This window comes from Aptenodytes patagonicus, chromosome 6 (assembly GCF_965638725.1).
Source record: "Aptenodytes patagonicus chromosome 6, bAptPat1.pri.cur, whole genome shotgun sequence".
Taxonomy (NCBI): Eukaryota; Metazoa; Chordata; class Aves; order Sphenisciformes; family Spheniscidae; genus Aptenodytes; species Aptenodytes patagonicus.
Window position 1 is genome coordinate 68,521,884 of NC_134954.1, and position 27,867 is coordinate 68,549,750.

Consider the following 27,867-nt stretch of genomic DNA (forward strand, 5'->3'; position numbering starts at 1 on the left):
TAATAACCTGCTAAACCAGGGACAGGAAGGACAGTAGCAATTACACATAAAACATTTTCATTGAAAGAGTATTTCTCCTTTGATACTGCAAAAATGAAAATTGATATTCATAGCCACATTCTACCTAAGGAATGGCCTGACCTGAAAAAGGTAATAAGAGTTTAAATATTCAGTGCCTTATGTTATCAGCAACCATTTCTACCAATGTAACTTTTGAAAGAACAATGAATGAAGGGTTCTGTTATAAATATCTCTAGGTTTTTGTCTAATTTGATTTTTTTTTTTCAGCTTTAAGATACTTGTATTGCATTACTTTGCAAAGCAAGAGTCCCAGTAAGAAAGGGATGGACAGCTGGGCTCTGTTCCCCGCTCTTTATTTAGTCTGAAGCAATTCTTATATTTTTGCTTGGTTTTTTGTGAGACCTAAAATTGTCAAATGATGAGGTGTAAATTCCACTTTCTTGATAAAACCAGAGCTGTCAGGCTCCCAAATGGTATTCACTTTCGTTTTAAATAAGAGAAATAAGCAAATATTAGAGAAGATTAATGTTACTTAAGACAAAATTCATTCACCTCTTATACCCACAGGCATGAAAGTCATTAACTTCAATAGGAGTGGGGTCACTCTAAGTACGGTTAATTGATGATGATGATCATTTTACTAATATCGGTTATTTTTTCAGTTACTGGAAAGAAGTAGCATATTGTATTAAAAATACAAAATCTCAGTTGTCAGAACACTGAAGCTATAAGTCAACTTGTCTTAACTTTGAATCTTTGCGTGGTATTATTGTTATTATTCCATGACATAAATTTGTTCTTGTCTGTAATAATTTTCACGATCCTGTGAAAAGTATTTGAGAATGGAAAGTGTCACTAGGTTTTCACTTTTGGACTCATAAGGGATCGCTCCAATGCTACAAAGGGTACTGAAAAAGATCACACGAAACTATATTTATATATAGTTTATACACAAATATGTATAAAATTGTTTGCAATTAAAAATTGCATTCAGATTTCCAGGATAGCTATTTTTTATAACTCTAATGTTTCCATACATGATAAAAAGTCAGAGTAGAAAAGAGAAGACCTGCATTGTTGCTTCTTTCCTTATTGTAATTCTGTGTTGGTTGTAGTTTGAATGAACATTCCCTGTGTCTGACAGTAGTATGGAACCACTTGATTTCATTGTGCCTGTCTTTGACAACAAAAGAATACCATTATTTCAGCCATGCTCTTAGGCATCTGACACACTAACTGAAACTTTGTTTTACACCATACCTGAGAGTTTGCCATCATCAACCTCAAAATAATTAAGTGAAAGAAATGTAAGTGTTTCATTTGTATTAGCTCTGTGTTTCTCTGATTTTAAGCATGACAGTCCAGTATCAGTTCAATATTAGCTAGAGAGCAGCTGGAAAATGTAAACAGCATATTAGAAAAAAGCCATGAGAAAACCTGGCATTAAGAACATACATAGGATTATTTCTTCGTTAGTAGTGAAAAATGACATCGTTACGCATAAAACCTATGCGTAAAAACATTCCTGGAAAAGAATGTTTGTTTCCTCGTTTACCTTGGAATTTCTATTTAAACATCTATTTGAACTTCCTGTTTGTAATTATAAGAGCTCCTCAATGAAAAACACATATACACTGGATAATGTAGGTGAGATGACACATTTTTTAGAACAATTATGTCTGTTTTAAATGGATAGGAGTTTAAATATCCAGATTACAAAGACAGGTTACTCTTGCTTCTTTCAGATTTTGTTGTCCTTGTTTGTGCAATATCCCTATAAAAAGACCTATAAAATTCCTTCATTCTGATTTTACATAATTTTAAAAGATTTTTTTTTTCTGTATATACTTTAAAAGGGCAATAAATTCACTGAGATAAAATCACTCCAAGAATCCCTTGATGTTCACGGACGTACATCAGGGCTGAATACACTACTGTTAGACCCTATAGGCCAGTGTTGCATTTATTTAAACACTGATGAAGAGGCAAATACCAAATTTTTAAAAGTTAATTTCCACCTGCTAGTTTTTGTTTCCTCTATTCTAAAGATTGAGCGATTCAATGGTTTATTAATGGGCCCAGAATAGAAAACAAGTCTCAGAATTCCCTAGAGTCCTCTGAAAATTCAAGCCATTAACATAGTTCTCTGCATCTCATGGATGAAAAACCAATGAGGCAATCCTAACATGCACACATAATGCTAAACTTTTCTTTCTTTTTCAGCCTTATACATACTGAACCTTGAACCTATGACTAGAAAATTCTATTGTCAAGATACTTATTTAAGAGCTTAGGAACCCATAATAAGTATAAAAATTCATAGAAATAAATGAAGTAAGGACTGTCAATACATCCATCTAATAACTGAGGGGAAGAAAGAAGAAAATAAGTTCAAAAATAGACCAGTGAGTTTCTTTATTGCCTAAATGCTCCTTGAGCACCTTTAAGGTACTCATTTTCTGCACAGCTTACAATTGCAATTAGCATGGAGCTAGTGAAAACTTAAAGTTCTTATTAGGTGTCATTCACAAAATTTTCCCTAAATTTAAATATGTATATATATATACAAACACCTATAAATTTATAAATTTAAATAAAATATACATAGCTACATAGCTAAACATAGCTAAATAAAACATACATAGCCTCAGTCATTAGCATCTCTGATTGGCTGAAGTCAGGAGGCTTGGCCCTGCACACCTACTCTGGGAAAGCTCACAGTGACATTAAGTAATGATTTGTTATCACAGGAAATTCAGGACTGTATTCAAATTGTTTACACTTCAGTGAAAGTGAAAGATATGCCTGCTTTTACTCAGTTTCCTTTGAAATGTTTCATTACAGAAAAATGGGAATTCTGGGCATTGTTTTCAGTCTATTATGGTATTTCAAGATTTCATTTATTTGTAATCTGATAATTTGTGAAAATAAAAGGAAATCAGCATCTTTTGTAGGTTTTGGGTTTTTTGCATAAGCAATTTTGAATCTCTCTGGAAGAATCAATGAGCATCTAAGCTTCCTTTTTAGCTTCTCTTGGCTGTTTAAATATTAATAGGCAAGAAACTGACCTTCAGTCCTACTGCTGAATCATGGAAGCTGAAAAGTGGAATCAATACATCTTTATGCTAATGATTAACTGATCACAGATTGGAAAATTGTCAGCTCAATTTTCATATTGCCAAATGCTTGATTTAATTTTTTCTGTGTTAAAATCATTCCAGTTAGAACCTCAATATAGTAAACAACTTTAAGCACTTTGAAATCAGTTGTAGGACTTACTTAAAAATGTTGTTGAACTGGGAGCTAAAAGTTCAGAACTACAAACACCATTAGTCCAGTCCAGTTAAACTTCAGCACTTCTGCCGAAATCAATCGGGCTACTTGTAGGCTCAAAGCTGAGCATATGCCTAAGTGTTTCTCCTGAATAAGGTAGTGCTGGATTGTAAGAACTGAGATTTTTATTATTATTGCAGAGTGCTAACTAGCACTGGCTTTTTCTTCTTTCTTTCACAGAGGTACGGATATGGTGGATGGGTACAGCTGGATCATCACTGCAAGGTTTGGGCTGTTTGGTGCTCTAAGCTGATCTTGTGTTGTCATCAGGAATACAAACTCACAGTAAATCTATTAAAAAGCAAAGTGGCAATAAGATTGGCTATGTCTTTGATACAGATTTCTCTAGAGGTCTATATTCTGTGACGTAATATCACTCCAAGTCCTAATATACCTCAGTAGAACTTTTTGCTTGAGAGGTGAAACTCACATTCTTGTGTATGAACCGGTATCCATTTTTCATCATCATCTCATTTTAACACTTGGAATGGATAGCTCTAAGGAATTCTTTTCAATAAGATAGGTCAACCTAAAGCAGATTACATGCAGATTTTTTTTTTTTTAGTTAAATGCAGTTGTCTTTATAAGAAGCAAAACCAAAAGGAACTGGTATTTTAATAAAAGTTAAAGAACTCAGATGTGAAAATGTCTTCACATCTGAGTGAAAGGGAAAGAGTAATTTCTGTAACTTCATGACAAGGAGAACAAGTAGCAGAACAATAAGGACAATCCATACATTTGTGGACCATTATGTAGAAAAGTAGGAGCCTGAGGTTTATTGGCAAGTAAAAGGCAGACTGGGTCTGATTTTACTTCACCTTTCTATCACTGCCCACTCTCTTAGCTTTGCAAAGGCATTTCTGAGCTACATAGTACAACTGGAACAACATATCTCCAGATGCCATGAGTCTATGCTAACAGTCCATCAGCATTCAGAATCCATCCTGCTGGTACTGAAGTTAGCAGAATACATGTATTTACTCTGACAGGGACAGAACTGGTTTCTTAAAGGCTTGATTCTGATCTTACTCAGGGTAGAGCAAATTAGCAGTAATTTCAGTGACATTCACAGTGACACAACAATGTGAAACTTCTGAGAGCAAGATCAAAATGTTGCAGTTTATCTTTTGAGAAGAGCATTAAAAAATTACCAGTATTAGTGCTTTTTTTACAGGAGGGCACAAGGACCTAAGAGAGGTAAGGCTGATACGGCAAAATAATTCCCTTTGTACATTACTATGTAGGTTAACTGTACCAGCTAGTATTAAAGATGTTACCTCTGTTACCATATAACAGCTTTGGCATTCAGATATCCTTGTCTGTCTCAAACACTGTCACAGGAAGCCAGCTTCCTCCTGTGATCTGTCAGCTCCCCACTCCTAGGAATCTTTTGGAGAGCCTGTCACTGCAGATGGCACTGGCCTCTGGAAGGAGGGAGATTAGAAAGATGGCATTAAAAAGAGGTCTCGGGAGACCTCAGTTCACCTTCCACCTCACTTCATAGGTACCTGTCCTAACTTGAAAAACTTCATCTCTAATTGCCTACCACAGGAATGTTGTGAGTTGTACAGATACGGAAGGGATAAAAGCAATGCAAAGTATTAGCCAGATAATGAAGGAAAAAATATGAAGACAACAGAGGTTGGGTAGATAAAAGCAGAAGGAACAATTTGGATATAGTAAGCTGCAAGACAAAAGGTGCAAAGTTAAGAGCATGAACAACAAACAGTGTCAGCACATAACCTACCTACAGCATGTGAAGAGTGCAAATAACTGGCTAAACCCAGCTATGTTATATAATGGCAGGCTGTATGCACGTTGTTTTACAAGGGTTAATCTGTCTCCATCTTCTGAAATTCAGACATGATCTCAATATAGGAATTCTATACTGAAAACTAGAGTGGTAAGTGATGGAAGGATTTAGTACTTAGCATTTTCAGGGTGGCAGTGCCTCTCTCTATCTGGGTGATCTTATAAAGAAAATAGTACCCAATCTTCTTCATTGTTTCTTTTTGTGACTTGGCTAATTCATTCATTCTCTGTGGAGATTCAACTTTTATTGTCTTTAGAGAAGCAAGACTTGCATCTTCCAGGTAACCAAGGTATTTAAATATATAATGCCTCTTAGTTTCAGTGGAACTAGATATTCCCTCATCGCCTTGTCACTTTGCAAAATCATACTTCTTTGTGATTGTATATATGCATATATTAACTGAAAAAAGCTGATAAAATGGATAAAACACTGTGTCTATTTATTGCAACCTAATGATATACACACTGTTGTCATTCTATAACGTGTAAGGCTATGCTGTCAAATGCCTAACAACCATTTATGAAAAAGGACCACAGAATATGAAGGTTGGGACCGAGAATGAGGAGCAAACAAACATGATGCTGAAATTTCAGATCTGAGTCTAAGCAGGCATAGGAGGAGAGAACAAGCCACCTGCTGAACCAAAGTGTGGATGGCACAGCTTCTGAGATACATGGTAGGTGCAGGAAGGGGAGAATTGTTGGAGATATCTTTAGCAGCTTAGCTGTTTGTTACAGGTCTGATACTAAAATTTCTTGCTAAAAATAATTTGCAAAGGAACTTTGTGGCAAGTCAATAATAGCCTTATACACCCTGCAGAGAATTCTGTCTAGCCTACTTCTGTCTGAAAATGTTGCATGAAAAAAGTGCATGGCAAAATAAAATCCTGTTCAGATATGTGGAGCTGGGAAAGTTAACTCTTAAGTTGACTCTTAAAAATAAGCAAAAGCTTCTCATATGATTCTGTCAAGAAGCATCAGGGTCAAACTGGAAGAAAATAATTACATGCATTTTTAAAGAAATGCAATTTGGGATCTGACTGAGCAGTTTAGTGATGGGATAATTTTAAATGTAGCTTGCTGAACCAAATCAGCCTGCTGGACTTAATTCTTAAATCTCTCTCTCTTAATTTCCACATAAATTAATTAAAGCCTTAAATACCAGATAATGCTTAGAACGGGATAGCATAGAACAGGAAGAGAAGAGAAGAGAGAAGAAGAGAATGATAGAATTCTTCAGCTGTGCCCTTAGAAAATTGTGTTAACCCTGCAAATAAAAATCTCATGTCTTTTATGAGACTTTCAGCACTGCATCCATTGCTTTGGAACCTGAAAAATTTCTTTCTGATCCATGTTTCATTCTTACTACTGCAAAAAACTCTGAGAATTTTTTACCAGTTGAGATGTTTGAGTAATTTCTCATTTTAAAAATATCAGGTGCAGATGAGTAGCAGTGTCTAGAGACTGTAGCAATATGACTTATTTTCCAGTCACAGTGTTGCTGGACCGGATCTTTCCATCCTTACATACACAAGCATGAATCTATTCAGATGATCATGTTTTGCTTTCCTCCATAATCAAGTTTGTTGTTGCCAACATACAATGCTGTGAGCTTAGCCTCGACCTGTAGCGTGTTCACAAAGAATCAGTTAATGCAAATGAAAATAGCAAACTGTTCAACTAATTCTTCAATGAGAACAGCACATGGCTTATTAGAAACCTTTCCTATATTGCAAACCCTGTTGCAGCATTCGGAGAACAACTATTTATCTCAGCATGTAGGTATGAGCACTGTCAAAGTTGCTAGTAAAATTACAATCTATCTAATATTGTTTTCAGTTTTAGCGGAAGAAAATATATACCAGCAGGTCAGCTGCTATGCCTTAGCTATGCCTGAGGAAAGAATTAAGTCGCCTGTGTTCACAGAAATACAGTAATCCAGTAAAGTCCACACGATCTATTTGTATGCGATGCAATGCTCAGTTCTACTCTGTCTTTTTCTCTACTCACACCCCAAATATTTTTCTGTTTATTAGGCAATGTGCAGCAATGCGCTGATCTCTTTTTAATGTATTGGAGTGTATGGCTAGGGTAAACCTTTCTGTCAGGTTGGAAAATCAGTTTTACAAGAACCTGAAGTATTTTACCAGAGGATCAGGACTATGTAGTTGTTATTACTGACTGTAATATTTCAAGTAATTTTCACAACCTGTGATACAGCTAACAAGTAACTTGACAGTTTGCCAAGGCAGCACAGTTAGATTTGTTGAAGAGAAATTTAAAATATTCATTAGGGCAGTATATTTGTCAATGATGTATGAAGTTAGTAACAAATTCAAGGTTAAAACAGTCTGACTTCTCAGAAGGAGGGGACAGGAACCCAGCTCTGCAAGAAGTAGTGAAATTTTATTAGTTATTTCTGTTTTAGCATACTAGTAGGGAATATTCTGATTTAACGGGGTTTTTATTTAGAAAAACAGACAGGATCCTAAATAAACCGATTTTGTGAGGAAAAATAAAGTGGCCTTTGGAGAGAGAGAATTCCCTTTCCAGAAGGATCAGAAGACTGCCCTGCGCTTAGCTTCTGTTTACTGTGAAGGTGAAGGAATAGCTGCTGTGTTTTCTCATGTGGTTTTCAGTTTTTCAACTGCAGATGCCGTGTGTTCTCTGTCCAATACATCTGCTGCATGACTGCCTTTACCCATCCCAAATACACAGGGTCATGTGGATCTTCTGACTTTCATTCATTTCGATTTCTCCCTATAGTAGCTTCAAGCAACCAAGAAATACTCAGGCCTTGCAAGTATTGGTGAATTGTATCTCACCAATTTGTGCAAGTGTAAGCCAACAGAAAGACTGTTTTGTCTGTCTTTACAAGTCCATAGAAGCATGTGGATACCTGTAACTGTAACAGACAATTTGCTTAATATGATGACACTGTGCCTACTCAACCTCTTTGGACAATTGACAAATCAACCAAAATTTAAGTTTAAAAAGGAAGTTTCCATGTTCAGAGTTAAAGGACCAGTATTAAATTTCATGACTTTGTTAGTATTTTGAACTTTGTAAGTTTGGGAATTGGTGGCATATAGGGAAGGTACTACACTGATTCAGGCAATGGTTTTATACTGCGTTTAGGTTTTGTTTGGGTTTTTTTTCCCCCAAATACAAATTCTTCAATAATTTTTTTTTTCCCAAGGAGAAAATGTAATCTGAAGACAACATAATAGGTCTCCTTTTGTCTCAGTATCACTGGTGATATGAAACAGGACTGAAATTAACAGAGTTGCACAATTATTTCTGTAATTACTGGAATCATCATGATGCTATTGACTTTAAAAGAACACACACATACCCAAGGGGAAAATTTAGCACAGATTTAATTAGAGCATTGTTTTGAGGTCAAAATTTGGTTTGAGGATAAACTTGGATTAAGGTACCTGATATCTTTTCCAAACAAATGTAGAGTGATATACACTGCAAAAGAAAAGGGATTTTTTTATTATGAAGAATTAAATCTGAACAATAAATGACGTTTATTAATGACTATTTTAAAATCGTCTTTGATTAAAAATACCTACTGAATAAAAATAAAAGAACAAAATTCTGTCACTGAATTTCTGTAGGGAGCACAATATACTCAAGCGACTATAAATTAGCATGTACTACTTTGTCACATTTATAATATATGAAAATGTCATTTCACAGGGACAGGCGAAGATGATGAAGGACGGAAAGGTTTTTAGAATTATTCAAGAGAACTGCTGGGATCCAGAAGTACGGATTAAAGAGATGGACCTATCAGGTACCTCCATAAAGGAATTGAAATCATTGTGTCTCATTTAGAATAACAGCAACTTCTCTGTTAGTGCATCTGAAAGTGCTCAATAATAATATCAAAATTAAAAGGTTTAGCATACTGATTCGTTAGTTTAAATCTGTTGAAAGTCAGTGAAAACTGGTATGCTTTATATTCAGACTCAAATGGGACATGTTCCCGTAACTTTCCTCATTTTCAGTAGCAATTTATTTCCCATATGGGCTCACTGATTTTGGTGGGATTGTTAATACAGTAAGGAACTAGTTGACATAAGTAAGGATGACTGACTGTGGACTTGAAAAGGCAACGCACATTCCAGGTATAAAAGTGATTTCCGTAAAAGAGGAAGCCCTTTCATTTTTGTTCCAAATGTTAAAATGATTCTGTTTACTCATAGGATTTTTTGTATGTTTGTTTCCTTTTCTAATATTTTTTTCTGTTTAGATGTTGCAACTTCATTCTGTATTTTTGCTAGAGGACTCTGAGCCTAGAGAACTGGTACAATTACTTTCTCAGAAGAGAGAGTTTTCCTGATTTAGAAAGAAAATTAACCAGATGCCAAATTTGGAAATTTGTTTTCCATCAAGTTACTTACATGCCACTAAATAAGGTTTGTAAGATGGGAGACAGAATGAGAGACGGAACTTTTAGTCTGATCAATTATTTTTGTTAGTTCTTATTAATGCTGTAATTCCAAATTACTTTTGTGAGAGAAATACTGTTACTAAAGATTATTTTTTCTTAGATAGAGGCCTGAATAATTCCCTTCATCAGTTTCTCAGTAGACACAACTTGAGTATCTTCTCCAACTTTTCATAAGGAATAAACATCTGAATTCCTTCAGAGAGCAGATATTTCATAAGTAGCATCTTTATGATTATCGTTTTCTTCTCTCATGGGATAGCGTGTTAGGAGATACTTTGGGGCATTCTCCTTATGGAGGTTTACTGCAACACATAACATAGGCCAGTTTAGGAACTCAAGGGCTGGTGGGCAATTTATGTAAACACAACTTAGATAATTTTCAGCTACCTCGTTTTCACCCTGGAGAAGCAGTATTTCAAACTCTAACCATTAAACATTTAATGGGAATGCTAGAATGTCTTTGCAACCTCTCTGAAATATGCTGCCTTGACTAGACTGTAATCATTCCCTGAGTTAGCTCAGGGATTTTGGGGATAACCATGTCATTCAACCACAGTGTGGATCATAAACAGCCTTTGGGCATCTTTCCCTGTCAGATATTTCCCTCAACACTAATGGCAAGTTTCTACAAAACAATTCTGCCCCATCTATTTGCTGTAGACAAAGGAAAAACACAGGAGCAATTTTTTTCAAATTTTTGCAACAGCTCTCCAGAAAAGAAAATGTATCATAAAGCCAACACCACAATATTTCTCCACAAGCTAAACAGTCCTCACTTGGTTAAAAAAAAAAAAAATCTAAAACTGTGTGTTACAGCACCATCTGGTGACTTGTGCCATAAAAATGTCCCCTTTTATTACAGCACTGCAGAGATACAGGCATCAGCCAATTAAGTGTAAAAAAAAAAAAAGTCTTAGTGTTTTTCATTCTTACTGTTCACCTAATGATAAAGACTGTGGGCCACATTTATTCTTTTTCGGTTTACAAAGCTGTAGCTACTTAGTTCAAAGACTGTTTTCTGTAACACAGGCTGAGACAGATTATACCCAAAAATTTAACCTCCAAACGTGGCATAATTTTGGAACAAAGATGCAAGGAGTCTCCCAGCTGAAGAAAACTAGTATCAGTCACTGTAAGGTATTATTACCTCAGAGAGAGAACTTACAGCTTGGTTGCTAAAAGGCTTTGTTTGTGCAATGCCCAAGAAATCTTGCCAGTAATAAGAAACGGTAGCCAACGTATCAAAGAGACTAAATTAGTTCGCATCATTGTATGTCCTAGGTCTATTAGGTGTACAAACCTGTGTCTTGATCCACTCAATAAAACAAGCTATCAAGGTAATTCAATAAAACAAGCTGTAAAGGTAATTAACGTGACAGTTCTGTGACACAAATCATCACAATTTTGTTGTAGAAAATCTTTCAGTCAATCCTAACTGCCTTTTCTTATTATTTTCTCCTTTGTAAAACCCTCTGAAGAGGGTATAAAGTAAAGGTTTTTCTGTGCTGATTCTTCTTCTCCCTAAAGCTAGTGTCTGGGAATGTTCAGCTTGGAAATCTACCTTTAAGGTTTATGTTAAATTTGCTCAGAAGTGTAAAAATGGATTGAAACCAGATACAACGCTTATTGTGGAAAATATGGTGAATGTTCTCAAACATACTAATAAAGTGCCAGTGGCATATTGCTGGATAGTACAACTTAGCCTGTACTTTAGTATATATGTAATTTTGTAGAACTAATCCTTAAGCCCAAACCATTGCTGCTGTACATAATATTAATCAGATCTTGTAAGAGAGATGCCTGAGTCAGCTTCCTGTCTTGTTTCCTACTTAAAATACTGAGAAGGAGGATAAATCATTTTGTTAAACATTTGAGTGCTTTGGCAAGGTCATTGTCTTAGAAGAAATTCTCCTAGGGTTTTTTCTGCCACCTTTTGCTTTAGTAGTTTCATTACTAACAACCAAGTTAAATTTTTTAAAGCATGACAAAATATGTGCATAAATATTACAATCAGACCTAAAATTAAAAAAAAAATAGTTTTGCATGTAACCATTTAGTGAAGTCCTAATTATTGTTTATTATTTCTTCTGTCGTTAATCTGCTAGGTTTGCTGTGTTCATTCCTGTAACCTGTTACACACAAAGTTATGGTATAGATTTGTGTTTGAACAGAAACCAAACAATATAGGCTTAATTCTCTTTATGGCTAACATCAAAGTTATTTCTAAAAACAGGCAGATTTTCTAATACTTACAACCTCAGTAAGTAATACTTACTGTATATAAGTAACTAATACTTACCGAAGAAACACAGGATGAATGAAACCTAACACAATATAGCTTTGGGGAACACTTAGGAAAACATTGTTCAACAACCACAGTTAACATAATGTTGTTTATCTTTGAGCTAATTTACATATTTATTAAATATATATTATAAACATGACTCCAAAGTAAACTTTAGATACTGTATTCTGTTGGTTTAACGTCACATTCATTTATGTGAGAGTAACATTAAATTGCTATTTTAATTAATTGTACACATGCATACCAAATACTTCTAAAATCATACTACTTAGTTTCACAAATGATCTAGTATGAGTATGCAAGTGTTATTTTTCTTTCTACTTAGCAAAAATATTCCAATTCTAATAAACTGATACACTACAAGATTTATTACCATGATCCTTAATTAACAAAAAAAAGATTCTATCCATGTCACTGTTAAATCAGTCTTTCTTACCATTAAAGCTTTTACGTTCTACCTTTCAAACCAAAGTGCTTTCTTATTTTTAACATTTTACCAAAAAAAAGGAAACATTAATAACTGCTTTTTCTTACTCAGGAGTCACAGTCCAAGTCCTTTCCACAGTCCCTGTCATGTTCAGCTACTGGGTAGGTTCCTACTAGCATATTTTGTAATTCATATGTTACAAATTTTTTTTAAAATAAATGCATCCTTCTATAAATTAGGTGATCAAAGTAGTCACTAGAGCACTGAAGTAAATGGGGAATTGTTCTGCTGTGAAAAACAAAAGACAAAAAAATAGTCCAGGTACCAGAAGAGCCAGCAGGGTATCCTGGCAAAGCTCCACTCTGGAGTACACTCAGTAAGAAAGAATGAGACAACAACAGAATTTCTTCTGGGGACCTTATGGGGGTAGCTGGAAATGGGGAGAGAGAATTTACACAGCATGAATCTGTGGTTAGCAGGCAGACATATATGTACAGATTCCATGAAAGCTAGACATCAATCAGTATTTTCTCAAGAAAAAAAGAAGTAAAAGATATATTTGTGGTCTTGTCCCACTTTCTTTTAAATGTGGCATGGGACTCATTGGCCTAGAATACTTTGAATCTTAAAATTCAGTAGCAAGTTTAAATTAATATGTTCCCTGCATGGTGATCTTGAATGCATCAAAGAAATAAAAACAGTCTGAGAAGATAAACCGTAGCAAAATGCTGTTCTAAATACATTCTCAATTTGACTATTTAGCTATGTGTACAGGTTGAGTTGTTACCTGTAAACAGATATGCTACATTAAAAATCATTGTGTTAAGCCCACATATAAGTAGTACCACTGATCTTCAGAATTTCTTGTTGGGTGACGTACCTTTAAAATTTTATTCTGGTATTTATGGGAATATACTCCATTAAATATGTATTAGGGGGAAAAACGGGAAACATTGTATGGATATTGCAGTTCCCTTATTACAATTATGACTGTTACCTCCTTCTAAATGTCAGAGAGGTTTGCTCAAGTTTTCTCTGTAGAATTCTCATGCTCCAGTATCTCACATTTCTTATTTTTATCTCTTCAACTCCAATAATAGGAGAGTAAATATTCATTGCTATGTTTAAAAATTATATGCTGAGGTTTTTGCATTGGGATAAACAAAAACAGAGGACTGGTTTACACAAAAGACCAGATACTTAAGTGCATCAGCAACCTGGGCTTTATTGCACTCATCCTGAGCAGTAAAGGCAACAGCAGTTGATTAAATATTCAAGACAAGAAGCAGAACTGCACCCAGAGATTTTAAAGTGAGGCAGAATTTAGCCCTACTGGTTTCCAGCTATTCAGAACGTAAAGTAAATTTTAGGTTCAAACCCTGCCTCTGAATTGTTTGCAGTGACATTTATCCAGTGTCTTCCAAAGGTGGTAACATTTGAGAACTACATTTTAATGTACTATTCTGCTTAATATCTTACCAGGCCAAACCTCAGGATACTTTAGATCTAGCCCAGATATTAAATAATGACTTAGCTGCTACAGTAAAAAAGTGCCCCAAGAGGTTTATCGGCTTGGGTACGTTACCTTTGCAAGCTCCAGACCTGGCTGTGAAGGAAATGCATCGCTGCGTGAATGAACTTGGATTTCCTGGAGTACAAATAGGATCTCATGTCAATGAATGGGACCTGAATGCACCAGAACTGTACGATATTTATGCTGTGAGTAGATGTTTCTTTCCTTATTTTGGGGAATTCTGTGGTATGGAATTCTGTCTAAAAATATCTTGGGACATATTTAGTCATCAACTAAATTTATAGATATATTAAAACAATTGAGCCTTCTAATCTGCTTAGTGATCAGAGAGATTCAGCTTTAATTATATATGATAATTCATTATAGGATATAATGACAATAATACAATATAAAACATTCTGAAACATACTTTATAATAACGAATAACAAAATCTTTTTATGATATGAGTTCTCACTGTAGAGTTGCCTCCTTGGTTTCTGACAATAAGTGTAGTATCAAATAAAGCATTTCTGCACTGTTTGCTTTTGGGTTCAAGTTACTGTATCCAATCCTATTGAAATAATTGATAAAACTCCCCGAGATACCTATAGAGCCAAAGTACCATACAGAATTATGCAAGTGGGACCAAAGTTCCAAACTGAATGTATTGATTATAAAATGAATTTATAGATTGCATTTCTTAAATAGCCTGAGGTCCAGAGGAAGATGGTAATTTGTCTAAATTATGGGGTTTAATCAATGTACATTCTGTATCTGTTTCACAGGTCACTATACCTGTCAGTTTGAAATTGATCCATAGAGGTTATTTTTCAGAATGCTCAATTTACTCAAGAATTCTGTTAGTGCAGCATCTAGACTATTTGTTTTTATGGTCATATACACTCAGTTATCAACTTCTGCTCTTGGAGATGCATGCATTCACAGAATCACAACATGACTGAGGTTGGAGGGGACCTCTGCGGGTCATCTGGTCCAACCCCCTGCTCAAGCAGGGCCACCTAGAGCCAGATGCCCAGGACCATGCCCAGACGGTTTTTGAATATCTCCAAGGATGGAAACTCCACAACCTCTCTGGGCAACCTGTTCCAGTGCTCAGTCACCTGCACAGTAAAAAAAGTGTTTCCTGATGTTCAGAGGGAACTTCCTGTGCTTCAGTTTGTGCCCATTGCCTCTGGTCCTGTCACAGGGCACCACAGAAAGGAGCCTGGCTCCATCTTCTTTACACCCTCCCTTCAGGTATTTGTATACGTTGATGAGATCCCTGCTGAACATTCTCTTAGGGCTAAACAGTCCCAGCTCTCTCAGCGTTTCCTTATAGGAGAGATGCTCCCACCCCTTCATCACCTTTGGACTCTCTCCAGTAGCTCCGTGTCTCTCTCGTACTGAGATCCCTCTCTTGTACTGGGATCCCTCTCTTATACTGTACATTCTTCAGCTTATGATTAACACATGTAGGAAGTAACCTCTATCACTTTCAGAAACACCCCTGGATAATAAAGATTGTGAAATTAAGCCATATCTGATAATGGACTTTATCAGTGTACCAAGCCAGTTACTGAATTGCTATTTTTATTTTACAAATGTAGATGGCAATTACTCCCTACAATCCAAAATTTGCAACTTCATGCATGTATGGGTAAATAAACCCAAATTTTTCAAATGTGTGATAATCTCCTTAGCAACAAGAGGAGGTCCAGAAATATATCTGACAAAATGAAGCTGTTAAATCCTGGTTAAGCATATGAATTACTCTGATGACTATATGTTTAAATTTAAGCACATAGTTAAATAACTCAGTCAGGATCAGCATCCTATATTGTTCTTCTGTTTCCCTTTCCAAAGATGTCAGTAGTTTTGGACAGACTAATACACTTGAGTGAAGATGGATTATTGATCAGAATACAGCTAGATTTCAAACTCTTAGGGTGGATTAGGAATAGTTTTAACTTTTTTTTAAGCCAGGCAGAGGGCCAAAGGGGGCAAATGTAGTGCAACAGCAATGAAAATTCCTGAATGCAGCTGGAACAATTCTGCAAAACCATCCTAAAATGGTTCTATAAAACATTATGAGAATTCATCCTCATATGTGTAATGAAACCAAAAGAATGCTAGTTTGAACCAAGTTTTATACTGCAGGATGGCTGACAAACACAGCTAAAAAAGCATTTTTGTACCTGAGGAACACTTGGCTTACTAAAAAGATATTATCATCAGTGTTTCCAATCCTGTAGTCTCAAAAAGAACTTTGAAACTGAGTGAGGACTTCAGGATATGGCCCAGAGGAGTAAATATAACCAACTATTAGTTCTAGTTCTTACGTCTGGGCCTATTTTCATTACTGATACTAATGCTCAGTACAATTTTGCAGGTAATCTTTCAAGCATGGCTAAGAAAGAAGATGCATTTTGGTATGATTAGTCAAGATCTAGATTTTTTCTTCTTGCTGCAGGCTGCTGAACAATTAAATTGCTGTCTCTTTGTGCATCCCTGGGACATGCAGATAGATGGAAGGATGTCCAAATATTGGTTTCCCTGGCTAATAGGTGAGTGTATATTTACTTTGCTTAATCTACATTTGTGAACTGTCACTGGATTATGCCTAGAAGATTGTTGCAAAGGTACTAGTGCAGAGAAAAACTACATGATTTTTCTATCAATTTTTTTTTTAAATCAAGTACTACGGTTAAATCTGTTGTGTAAATTCAGCAGTCATTTGTTTTTAAGCTTGTTTAGTTTGTCTAACTTTTAAATACCTAGATTAAAATTATTCAGACTAGTAACACAATCTAGTATTCTCTTTTGTCCTAAATACAAAGAGCAGATGACTAGGGAAAAGTGAATTGTCTCTGAAATGAGTTCCTCAAAAATAACATGAGTAAATGAAGGAGTAGGCAAAACCAAACATTAATTCCTAGAATTTCTTGGATTATTTCCTAGAAATAAGTTGATCAGAGAGGAAGTAAATCTCAGTTCACATGAACTGTAGCTGAAACAACATGTACTTTGAAAGCTCTCCATAGATGTAGGGAATTATCTAGTTTCTGTTTTTTTCCCCATCTGCTAGGTAAATCAGAACAGCATTGACTAACAGGAGGTAGGTTATACTGCTACCTAGAAATGTTCAGACCTGATTCCACCCTCACTTACTCTGTTTTGCATTGTTTTGTTTTGCATGGTTTTGCACTGCCTCCAATAGAGGTGTTCTGAAAAACATACACAGTATACATATAATATACACTGGAAAATCTTAGTGTCCCAATTACCAGTGCATTATCTTAAAACAATATCAATTAGTCTTAATCAGAGCAGGCTCAACAACTCATATTTTAAGAGACTGAAATTACTGCATTTACTTAACAAAGTATTTTGTTAAGATTTTCCTACTAAACCTAATAAGGCTTTGCATCTGAGCGTATAGTAAAACATTAATGAAAGACAACCTTTTGAGCTGCATAGGTATTGTTTCCCCCATAGATGAGGGGAACTCAGTTCCTAATTTCATGCTGGATGTCTGAAGTTAGGTGCCTAAATGGCATGATATTCTAAATGTTAGGTGCGCTCAGAAACTGAGGCCTGATACAGGAACCTAAATTGCTGTTATGTTCCTAACACTGGGCATCCAAGTTACCCAGTGGCAAAGAGAGAGCAAGGTTATTTCTAAACTGTAGGAACTGGCACCATTTCATAACTAAACCCCAAATCTGTGTTGGAGTATCCACCAACATATCTGCCCCGCTTTCCACACAAAAGAAACCCAGAAGCACAGGTGAGAAGAGAACCTGGCATATTCCAGACTTGTCTTTGAGTTAGGATAACTGGGGGATCGAGCCTGTACTGTGCAGTTCAGGACATACCCAACCTGTCTGTCAGCTGTCCTAGTGGTGTAGGATAAAAACTGAGCTTAGAATTCAGAAGATCTTAGCTTCCAGTCCTGTGTCCTCATTTCAGCTAACTAAGGTCCAGCTCTGTGTTCCTCTAATAGAAATAATGCGTAACCTTTGGCAGCTGCTCTGTAACTATTATTTTTTCCATAGGCCCAAGGCTAATTGAAGAAAATGAAGATAACATTTAAAACTCAAATAGGAAAATAAAAAATAAAACTCTCGTACAATAAAGCTTTTTTTGTTCTTAGGCATGCCAACAGAAACAACCATAGCCATTTGCTCCATGATTATGGGAGGAATTTTTGAAAAATTTCCTAAGCTGAAAGTTTGCTTTGCCCATGGAGGTAAGTCATATACCATGTGAAACACCTGTTCTTTAGTTGAGCATGGTACAATTGTATTTTCTGGTATGCCAGCTAATAGGGTTACCACTTTAAGCCTGCCACCAGCTGTGTACTGTTACCCCAAAGAAGATAGTCTGCCAGATCGGCTGCTTGTATGAACACTGTCTAGCCTGTTTCAGCCAATGTTTGAACTGTTACAATAGCTTTTAAGGGAAACGAGGAGGAAGGAGAGACAGGAGATGGTTTGGGAAAAGGAACGAGGAAGCAGCAGGAGGAATTTGGGCATCACAGTAGTGAAGAAGTGGGGAAAACAGAGAAAGAAGCTAACGAAGGGGAAGGAATAAAGAACTGTTGGCGTAGAGCACTTTCTTTCTAAATAGCTGACAGTAAAACTTACGGATCTCTGTTGATAATGTGGTTTTTTTCCTCCTGCATGTTTTCAGCTTCCGTTACTAAAAATTTCTTCTTGCAGGTGGAGCTTTTCCATACACAGCGGGGCGAATCTTCCATGGATTCAACATGCGCCCTGATTTGTGTGCAGTGGATAATAAGGTGGATCCAAGAAAATACCTTGGTTCATTTTACACAGACTCTCTTGTCCATGATCGTGGTGCACTAAGGCTGCTAACAAGTGTAATAGGAGAGGTGAGTTTTAATGCTTCCAGAAGCAGGTGAGTCATTCTTTATTTGATTCTCTATGAAATAGCAAAAGGAGAAGAGAAGAAGAAAGCAGGAAGAAGACAGCATATTCACCCAGTAAAATCAGAACCTGAGCTATTATAAACTGATGGGCTTCTGCCATGTTGGTAATGTTTTTACTATATGGAGTTATTGAAATGGCGGTTTTAATCCAGGAAATCATGCACTGTGACCCTTAGTTCAGTGGGGCTAGTTCCTTGTGTAAGGTTGTTCAGGATGGGACTGCAAGCAAAGACTGCTTCATTTGGTGCCTTGTTTTCAAATTGCTTAATTTTCAAATTCAAGTGTATACTTGAAGAAATCAAATTGTATTTCCACTTGGGAAGTTATAGGCAGAAAAAAGTCAATAATAAAGTTTTTGTGAGGATCCTGGAGAGCACATTAAACATCATGGGTTTGCAAAAATATTTTAATTGTTAGAGTAGAGAGTAAAGAAATCTGTAGTTTAGCAACCTGTTCAAATCAGGTACAGCATAAGACAGAAAAATCCAAAAACATTCAAATAATTCCTTCTCATTAGTAAATGCTCAGAAGTAAATGCTGGCATCACTCATGCCAGTTTCCAATGGATCACTACAAATCAACAAGAGACCTGTATTTGTGTCTTGATCTCTGGACCTCATGGAGTTTCTGCAGCTAGCAGGCAGATACCTACCAGATGTCAAAAACAGAAATGCAAGCTCTGACACTGACTTTCTTGTCTCAACAACTGTATTCTTGTTTCCTGTACATTAGTTTCTAGGCTCACATAGTACTTTCTCACGTGTGGGGCTGTTGCTGTCATCAGGGCATCTTGTCTGACCAAAGTTCACAGAGACAGCTAAGCTGAATGTTTTCTTTTTCTCTACAGAAAAGATACTGTTGATTTTCCATTTTCATCTCTAACAGTCTGAACAAGTTACTGCAATAAATTTGGACTAGAACTGGTACAGAAGGGACTTGCCTAGGTCAGCCAAAAATAATAATGCAGAACTATTGCTTTCTTTACCGTGATACTCTGAGCCCAGGTCTCAACCCTTTGAAATCCATGGGTTTTCAGTCTGTGCTGCACAGGAAATCTGTAGCTTTGAGACTGGACTTCTGCCTGCAGCTCCCCTACAGTATTTGTGCCTTTTAGGAAAATGTTGCATTTGAAGATTCATGAAATAGTCAACAATGTGACAGCACAACTACGGCTTGAAACAATACTATAGAAAGTTTTTGTAAAGTGTATATGTATGTATGCATACAATACCACTACAGCTCTAAGGAGAGGAGAGAGAATACCTCTTTCTTAAATCCACCATGAACCAAAAAGAGATTTGTGCAGGAGTCCCATAAAATGTGCGAAGAAACTACCATGCAGCCTAATTCTGTTAGAAACAAGTAAGATGTGTAGATGAGGCGCTTAGGGACATGGTTTAGTGGGCATGGTGGTGTTGGGTTGACGGTTGGACTCGATGATCTTAGAGGTCTTTTCCAACCTCAATGATTCTATGATTCTATGATTCTATAAGATAAAACCCAGGTCAGTTTGCTTGTCAAAAGATCTGTTACTAAGCTGTTAGTATTGGGAAGTTCTTATAACATCAGTGGGTATCAACCCGGGTGGCATTTGCTAAGTTCTTTCCATACATATAGACATGTTATAGCATTTTTTTTGGCAGCGCTAGTCCTAGTGAACAGTGATGGAGAGATCTCTGTGTCAGGGATGAAGTTTTAGGCACCAGATGGGTTACTAATGAAATACTAGGGCTCCAGCCCAATATTGATTTCTGTTACCAACCTCTAAATAGTAAATATATCATGGTCAACAGCCCAGGACTTTATACTATGCATTACCTTTTGAATCTAACTGTAGCTTACAGTAATCAAGTGGCTTTAAGTAGTTTTTACAATAGATTCAAAAATTTTACCGGATGTGATATGCACTTCCATTTTACAAGATAACCAAAGGCTTACAGAGTAACAGTTCAGCACTTGCCTTCAGTTATCTCCTTTTCTGAGAAGTCTCCCCAAATCTAGACCGTGTTCATCCTAAGCATATTCTCGTTCTACATGCAGTCATAGTATAGCAGGGATGAGTCTCGCTCTTGAATTTCAAATGCCATGTTTAGATGGTCAGATTCCTTTTTTTATTGCCAAGGAGACAAGATCACTTGCTTCTTTTTTTTTTTTTTCCATTTTAAAGCGTTGGGAGACATGTTTTGCCATTGTTAGAAACACCTTGGTAAATTAGAAGCTGTGTGACTCAGCATGGCTGAGACCCACAGATTCTTTTTCCTGGGCTGATTCTGGTTTTAAGCTGAACTATGGATGTCAAGAGCAAAGCAGGACAGAAAGTACAACAGGATGTTTAATCTATTGCTGACAATTTTTTTTCTGTTTTAACTTGTATAGAATGCAAGTCTCATAGCAGTTCTGCTTTAGAGTAACAAGTTAGCTTTGCATCTCAAGGCTGCTCTAAGCTATGGCCGTTGTGGGAAAGCTGCTGTCTTTGCACCACACAAACTGCAACTTCTCTACCTTTCTTCCTAAGAAGCAACACATAGACTCTGGCCCTTAATCATGATTAGTCTTTGCAACTGAAATTTAGTTGTTTGAGGGGAGAGAGGTTATGGATTCTAATTCGATAATCTAAAAGTCACTCAGCAACAGCCTCTCTGGTGTCTCATTTATTTTGTCAACAGACTTCTGAAATTACGTTTCTTAATGCAGTAAATTTGACCAGTGTACTACATGGGATGTTGGTATCTTCTTTAAGTATACTCCTCTGAGTATTTTGAGCTCAAGCAATGTGACATGAGGTGGAATCACAGTGGCTGAAAAGTCATGAGTCAGATCCCAAAAACTTAAATGCTTTTAACGCTCCAGAGAACTTGAAGAAAAGCACATTTTCTTTCCCTTTTTCATAGCCTAAGACATCTTACCCTTGAAAAAAACATTCACATCACATTTTCAAGCTTTACTTTATAACCATGAAGATTAAAAAGTTCCCTCTTTTTTCCGATGAAAGTTGATACTCTTACATGATACCATTCCAAGAGTCAAATGCTTAAAAGAATGCCAAATATCTCAGTGTTTTCAGTGCAGTCATGTGTTGGCAGAATAACAAATAGAAGATGAATCAATGCTGGGCTAAAAACAATGTGACTGGGTCTTGAGGATGACACTGTAACTTTATGAGCTGAAGGTTTGAAATAGGACAGCTCTCTAGAGTATAGCTAAGAGCTGTGCAGGAAGGGCATCAGTGTGTGTAAAGATGTGCTTAGACACGGCTTCAGGTCCTTAGGGAACAGCCATTACCTGGCATCAGAATGTAATGTGTTGGCTTTGAGCTTATGAATATTAAAATCCAGTGACAGCTGTGATGAGTCATGTACATTTAACTTCATCCCTTCTTACTTTTGGGTGCAGGTTAATTGGAGCCTATCCCAGTTAAAGGAAGCAGAAGTATACATTGCTCAGAAAGAATTTTGTAGGACTGCAGAATTGCTGCAGTGCTTCGCTCCCCCCATGATGAGGTAGCATGAAATGAATACAAATAAACACAAAATCCCTAATGATGCTGGCCACAAAAAGTGAAGAACTGGGTTGACAGGGGATTAAATGATTCAGTGTACCTCTGCAGAAACTTCCCCATGGTGATTCCTCAAGAGCTGTCACCCAAAGGTAAAACATTCTCTGGCCAGAAGTTGGAGCTGAACTGGCTATAGCAACCTGGCCTTTTTTTGAGATGTGTCCTGATAGTAGGACAGAAAGTGTGATTCGAGGCAAATACAATTTTTCATTAATACAAAAGGACAAACTCATGCTTGATGCTCTTTGAGATTCGTTTTAAGATTCAGGTCCCTATTACTGTGAAAAAAGTTCTGTTGAGTAGAAGGGTCCACTGAGGTTAATCATTAGCCATATGTACCTTTTCTAAAAGGAGAGATGCACTAATTAAGGTATCGAACTGTAAGTCCTCTAGGGAAAACTGACTTTGTTGATATCCTTTGGAATAATATAATAATACATCTATTATGCTAGCAGCATTGTTTATCTGCAGAGACTTCACAGGACTGAGGCTGGTTGCTGAAGACAGGTATTGCAATCCCCATTTTATAGATGGGTACAAAACTGAAGCTCAAAGAGTATAAATGAATAGCCTAATATCACTAGTAGCAGAGTAATAATGCTGCTTCTAAATTTTTCTTATTAATTTACAGCTCTTAATTTTACTGCTAATTAATAGATCACATGATTAGCTGTGAAACACTTTAAGTTAGAGGAAAAGAAAAATATAATTGAAACAATATATATATTATTCCAACGAGGGGGTGGGATTTCTTTCTGCTTTGGTATATAGGAGATGAAAACAAGAATGTACAAACCTTCCTGGCTTACTTAACCTTGACTAAGAAACAGCTGGGCAAATACTGGGTTTCCTTCTCCTTTACTTAGAAATCCATTTTCTCATATAAAGCTAGGATTGGTTTATTGGTTGGGGTTTTTTTTATATATTGCATACATTTGTTTTTCGTGTCTGAAGAAAATGTCTTGGTATCAGATTGAATATTAGAAATAAAAGAAGGTATTTAGCTGCTTAAACGTACACACATCCGAATATATTTTGTTTAATCTACACTCAGAACTTGATTTAGTATACAGAGGAGTATAAATTCTCCTATTCTAATCTTATGGCAAGACTTCTATAACAAATTATGACACAACAATATAGGACAGAACAATAGAATGTGTATCTTCTGTTTGGATTTCGTATAAGGTTTTGTATAGGTTCTTCCAGAGACTCTCGGGTGACATCTACTGGAAGTAAAAAAATAAAAATAAAAAAAAGCAGCATTTGACAAATAAGAAAAAATGAATAATTTCATAAAACAACCGAAATATGTTTTCTTCACCCTATTTCAGTATTGGTAACTGAGTTCAAATATTATAACAAGTGCCCCAAATTCATGAGCTTGACTTCAAATTCATGAGACATTTAAAAACATACATTTTTAATGAAAACTGTGGTTTTCAAATATTCATGTCTCCAGGAGATGAAGCTTAAAGGAAAATAGACTTTGGATAAAATCAAGAGAGTTGGCAGTATGCACTGTCCAAGGTAGATAAAATGGGGAAATATCATTCCAGTGTGAAAATGAACCTATAACAATGTGGACCTATCGAGGATCTGCCTGTTTCTTTTCATCTCTGATAACAGGAATGATGCATAGAGAGTTTTATTGAATTTTCTTTTCACTGACTTGCTTTGAGAAACAAATCATATCTCGTCACTTATATTCTCAGATACATGTTTCAAACACACAGCTAATATCCAATCCCAGTTAAAGACGATGACATTTAAAAAAAATTATAGACTTCCAAAAATACATGAAATTTTGTAAATGAGGTTTGGGTTTTGTTATCTGAAGCTGAATACTAGTTAAATTACATTAAATAAAATACTTTTTTTTTTTAAATTTAAATGCTTATAGTAATTCTACATTGTACCATGCTTTGAGTATTATCACATTGCAATTATTACAGCTTTTAAAGTATCACACAAAAGATAATTTTGATTGCTTTGTATTTTTTATTACGCATTCTTCTCACATATATATAATTTCAAGTTTGTGCGGGTCTCTGTGTGTCTCTGTGTGTGTGTATGTAGTCAAGAATTTCAAATTCAAGAATCCAAATCCAAGCATCTTTTCTGAGTTTGATGGAGAACTTCCCAAGATTCTTAAAGAAATGTGTCAAAAACTCTCATACTCTTTTTGGACTGCACGCAACAGTGCAGAGCACGCAATGAACATGAAAAAGAACCAACAAGTAAGTCAAGAAACAGAAGGAAGAATTCTGTGTACCCTTTATTGGCCACTTAATTATGGCAACACTTAACCAAGATTAATCATTGCATTTTAGGCAAACTACTTGCAGAAGCAGTACAAGTAGTGTAGGAAAACAACAGATGCCTTTCTGTTACATCTCAAACCAGCAACACAGTAGAGAGAATCAAGCTGAGTAGGAAATTACCATTTGTATTGTATTCACCTGAGCAATATACACTCATTCCCATGGGCCTGGGATTTGCGTTTTGAACTTCCTGTGTATCAGAATAAAAACACACCGAACTTTAGTTAGACACCACAAAAACAATAAATAACCTGTACTTTCTTCAAACTTAAATTCACCCAATAAACTCGAGTCGTTGTTTTCAAGTTTTGGTTTTTTCCTAATGAAAGCTGGAACCCAAAGATTATCCTTTGTATAATTCACTTTCGTAATTAATCAGTCCAATATATACATGTAATTTCCTGTGGTTTATTATAAATTCCAGAAAGCACGTGCAATGATATTGTTTAATGTTACTACAAAATGTACAACAAGTTTTTTTTATTACCAGGACAAAGTTATTTTGGGGACAGATTACCCTTTTCCACTTGGGGAACTGGAACCTGGAAAATTGATTGATTCGATGGAAGATTTTGACAATAAACTGAAGGTATGATCTTTACATTTGGGGGTTTTTCCCCTCCTTTTTAAACGTCTGGCTTTAGACCTGAGATAAAACACTGAAAAATCAGTGTAGTACACTGATTTCTGCAAAGACTGGAAGAGGCCCTTTAGTCTCTTTACAGCACTTCATTTTAAAGCACGAGCAGAAGCATTTGAGTGAAATATGAGTTAAGCACACACAAACATATACATGTGTTTTGTTTCTACAGGACAAACTCAAGGCTGGCAATGCTCTGGAATTTTTGGGTCTTAGCAGAAAACAATTTGAATAATTATAAAGATATTAAAGAGACCGAACTTCGGAAATAACGCTGAATCCTTAGGGATACCTCTATTTGCATGTGCAATTATACAGACGAACAATAAATCTGAGAAGTATATTACAGTCTACGGTTATTTCCAAAACGAAAGCAAGGCTACTGGAAATGAGTATGCACAGGTATTTCTGTGCATTTGAGGATTTAGGTTGACTTCAAACAATTCTGAAATCCCTGCTTTCATCTTTTGCAGTTGTAATAAGAATCTCTGAATGATAATTAATGTCATGTTATCAGGACTTGATTCCCAGGAAGAAAGAACTGAGAAAATTGTGACTTGTATCCATTACGTTTCAGGCTTTGTTATGCCCAACAAACAGAATTTAGAAGAATCTTAAAACAGAATTTAAACAGAATTTTGCTGACGCCCAATAAAAGGCAACATTTGCCTTTATCCACCGATTGAAATTGCAGCATACCGCACTTCAGCTCAGCACTGCAAGTACATGCACTGACGCTTTGTAAATGTTGTGATAGGATGGAAAAGGTCTATGTGGGGACTTGTACTTTTTAGCTGCCTCCTACACCACTGGCAACTTATTCATCAGAAACAATTTAAACAATATGGTTGTAGGTGCAGAAATAATGTATTTGTGTGGGTAATACGTTGTGCATCACTGTCACTGTCAAAATAAATACTAGTGTTTAGCAACAGTATGGTTTAATGTTCTACTCCTTAAAAAATACTTCCTAAAAGTAAGGTTGGATACTTTAAATGTTGAAATGTTAATGCTCTATCTAGTTTGAGTCCTGCTATAGGAATGAAAAGATGGTCTACTTTATATACTATTGATTGAAATGGGTTTTTGCCATTATCCGGTGAGTGCACAGGCATCCTCCTCCTGAGAGGATTTTGTACTAGTCAGAAAAATGCTGATGAGCTCTCCCAGTCCCCATTCTCATGGGATCGTTTGCTGGCTACATGTGGTGTCACCATTCTTCCGTTTAGTCTTAGAATACTCGAGGAAAAATAGTGTCAGACAGAATTTGTTTTTGTAGCTGTGTCCGTAACTGCCCTTATGTCACAGGCTGAACCTGAAGGATGTTCATCAGCAGCAGTTCCTGCTGATACCAGCCTCTGTTGGACTACAAAGAAGGCTTTGTCCTTCTTTACAGTGTCAAAAAACAAAACAAAACAAGAAGTGGTTTGTGCAGGTTGATTGTATGTTTTCCTAGCTATTGCATTTGGATCTTTACTATATTGCTTCTCCAAATATATTCTACAAAAGACTACCGGACGACAGAAGCTGAAGTAGGCAGCAGCTCACAGGTTTAGGCCCTGGGAATACCAGGTTTTCATGTAAGAGGAAAAGAGGACCGAGATAAAATAGCTTTAACAATATTTATTGTCCTCAGGTTCGCAAGACTTCTGTTGACCTTTTTTATTTAAATATCTACGTGCAAGCATTGAGCTACTTAAAGGTACGATTTTTCAACCAGATTGTTCTAATTAAATTTCAAAGTAGAAGAAAGGCAACTTGGTTCTCATATAATATTCTTTTCCTTCAGCATATTTGATTTTCACAGATGTTCCAATGGATTTAAGAGGAAAATACATTGTGATTCCTCCAATACATTTTAATTGGGTCGATTCTTCTATTTTTTTATGAATGAAACCAGTTAAGTTAGCGAGAATGCAATGTTACATCTTTGGGGACCAAGGTCTGGAACCTCTCCAATAGCAAGAACAGTATTTAATTACCTTAACCTGTGACTGAATGGGTGATTGCAGCACTCTGCGTGGCAATTAATTAACGTGCATACCCTGCATAAATCAGATTCATTATGCACTGTCATTATTTAATGATATTCTACTTATTCTCAGTGTGTTAAGATTTTTAAGACAGGGAGATATATATAATCTTCCCTACATCTTCCTCTTTTTTTCATTCACAAAGCTAATGTGAAATTCTAATTACAGTCAGACGAGAACATTCTTAATACTCTTCCACCAATTGTTGAAGGAATAAAAAAATGTGAGTTGAACACCCAAACTCCATGCATTTTACACAATGATTAAACAATGAGGTAAAACGTTGTACTTCCAAGATTGTTAAAGGCACAAAAATATGAAGGCAAAGATCAGCTCCTAATTACAACAGAAGCCTTGGTAGTTAAATTTCCTCTGCACATGCAAAATCTTAAAGATGATTTACAATTGGGAAGATGAGGCAAGTAATTAATGTCTGTCCGCGCTGCATTATACATCTGTATATTTCATTAGCGTTCTGTTGGGTCC

General features: G+C 36.1%; 1 protein-coding gene across 3 annotated transcripts; it reads left to right on the forward strand.

Moving 5' to 3' along the window:
- Positions 1–26,282, forward strand: ACMSD (aminocarboxymuconate semialdehyde decarboxylase). Of its 3 annotated transcripts, none has more exons than XM_076343069.1 (10): positions 1–150; positions 3,535–3,579; positions 8,875–8,971; positions 12,475–12,524; positions 13,846–14,082; positions 16,348–16,441; positions 18,031–18,126; positions 18,599–18,771; positions 25,199–25,297; positions 25,521–26,282. In XM_076343069.1, exons 1-10 carry the CDS (start codon positions 94–96, stop codon positions 25,581–25,583), a joined length of 1,011 nt encoding a protein of 336 aa, XP_076199184.1. In that variant the 5' UTR covers positions 1–93; the 3' UTR covers positions 25,584–26,282. The 3 variants fall into 3 exon arrangements, with proteins under 3 accessions (XP_076199184.1, XP_076199185.1, XP_076199186.1); XM_076343070.1 differs by lacking the exon at positions 25,521–26,282 and adding an exon at positions 24,464–24,624 and having other exon boundaries at positions 25,199–25,267; XM_076343071.1 differs by lacking the exon at positions 1–150 and adding an exon at positions 5,657–5,843.
- Positions 26,283–27,867: the final 1,585 nt, after the last annotated feature.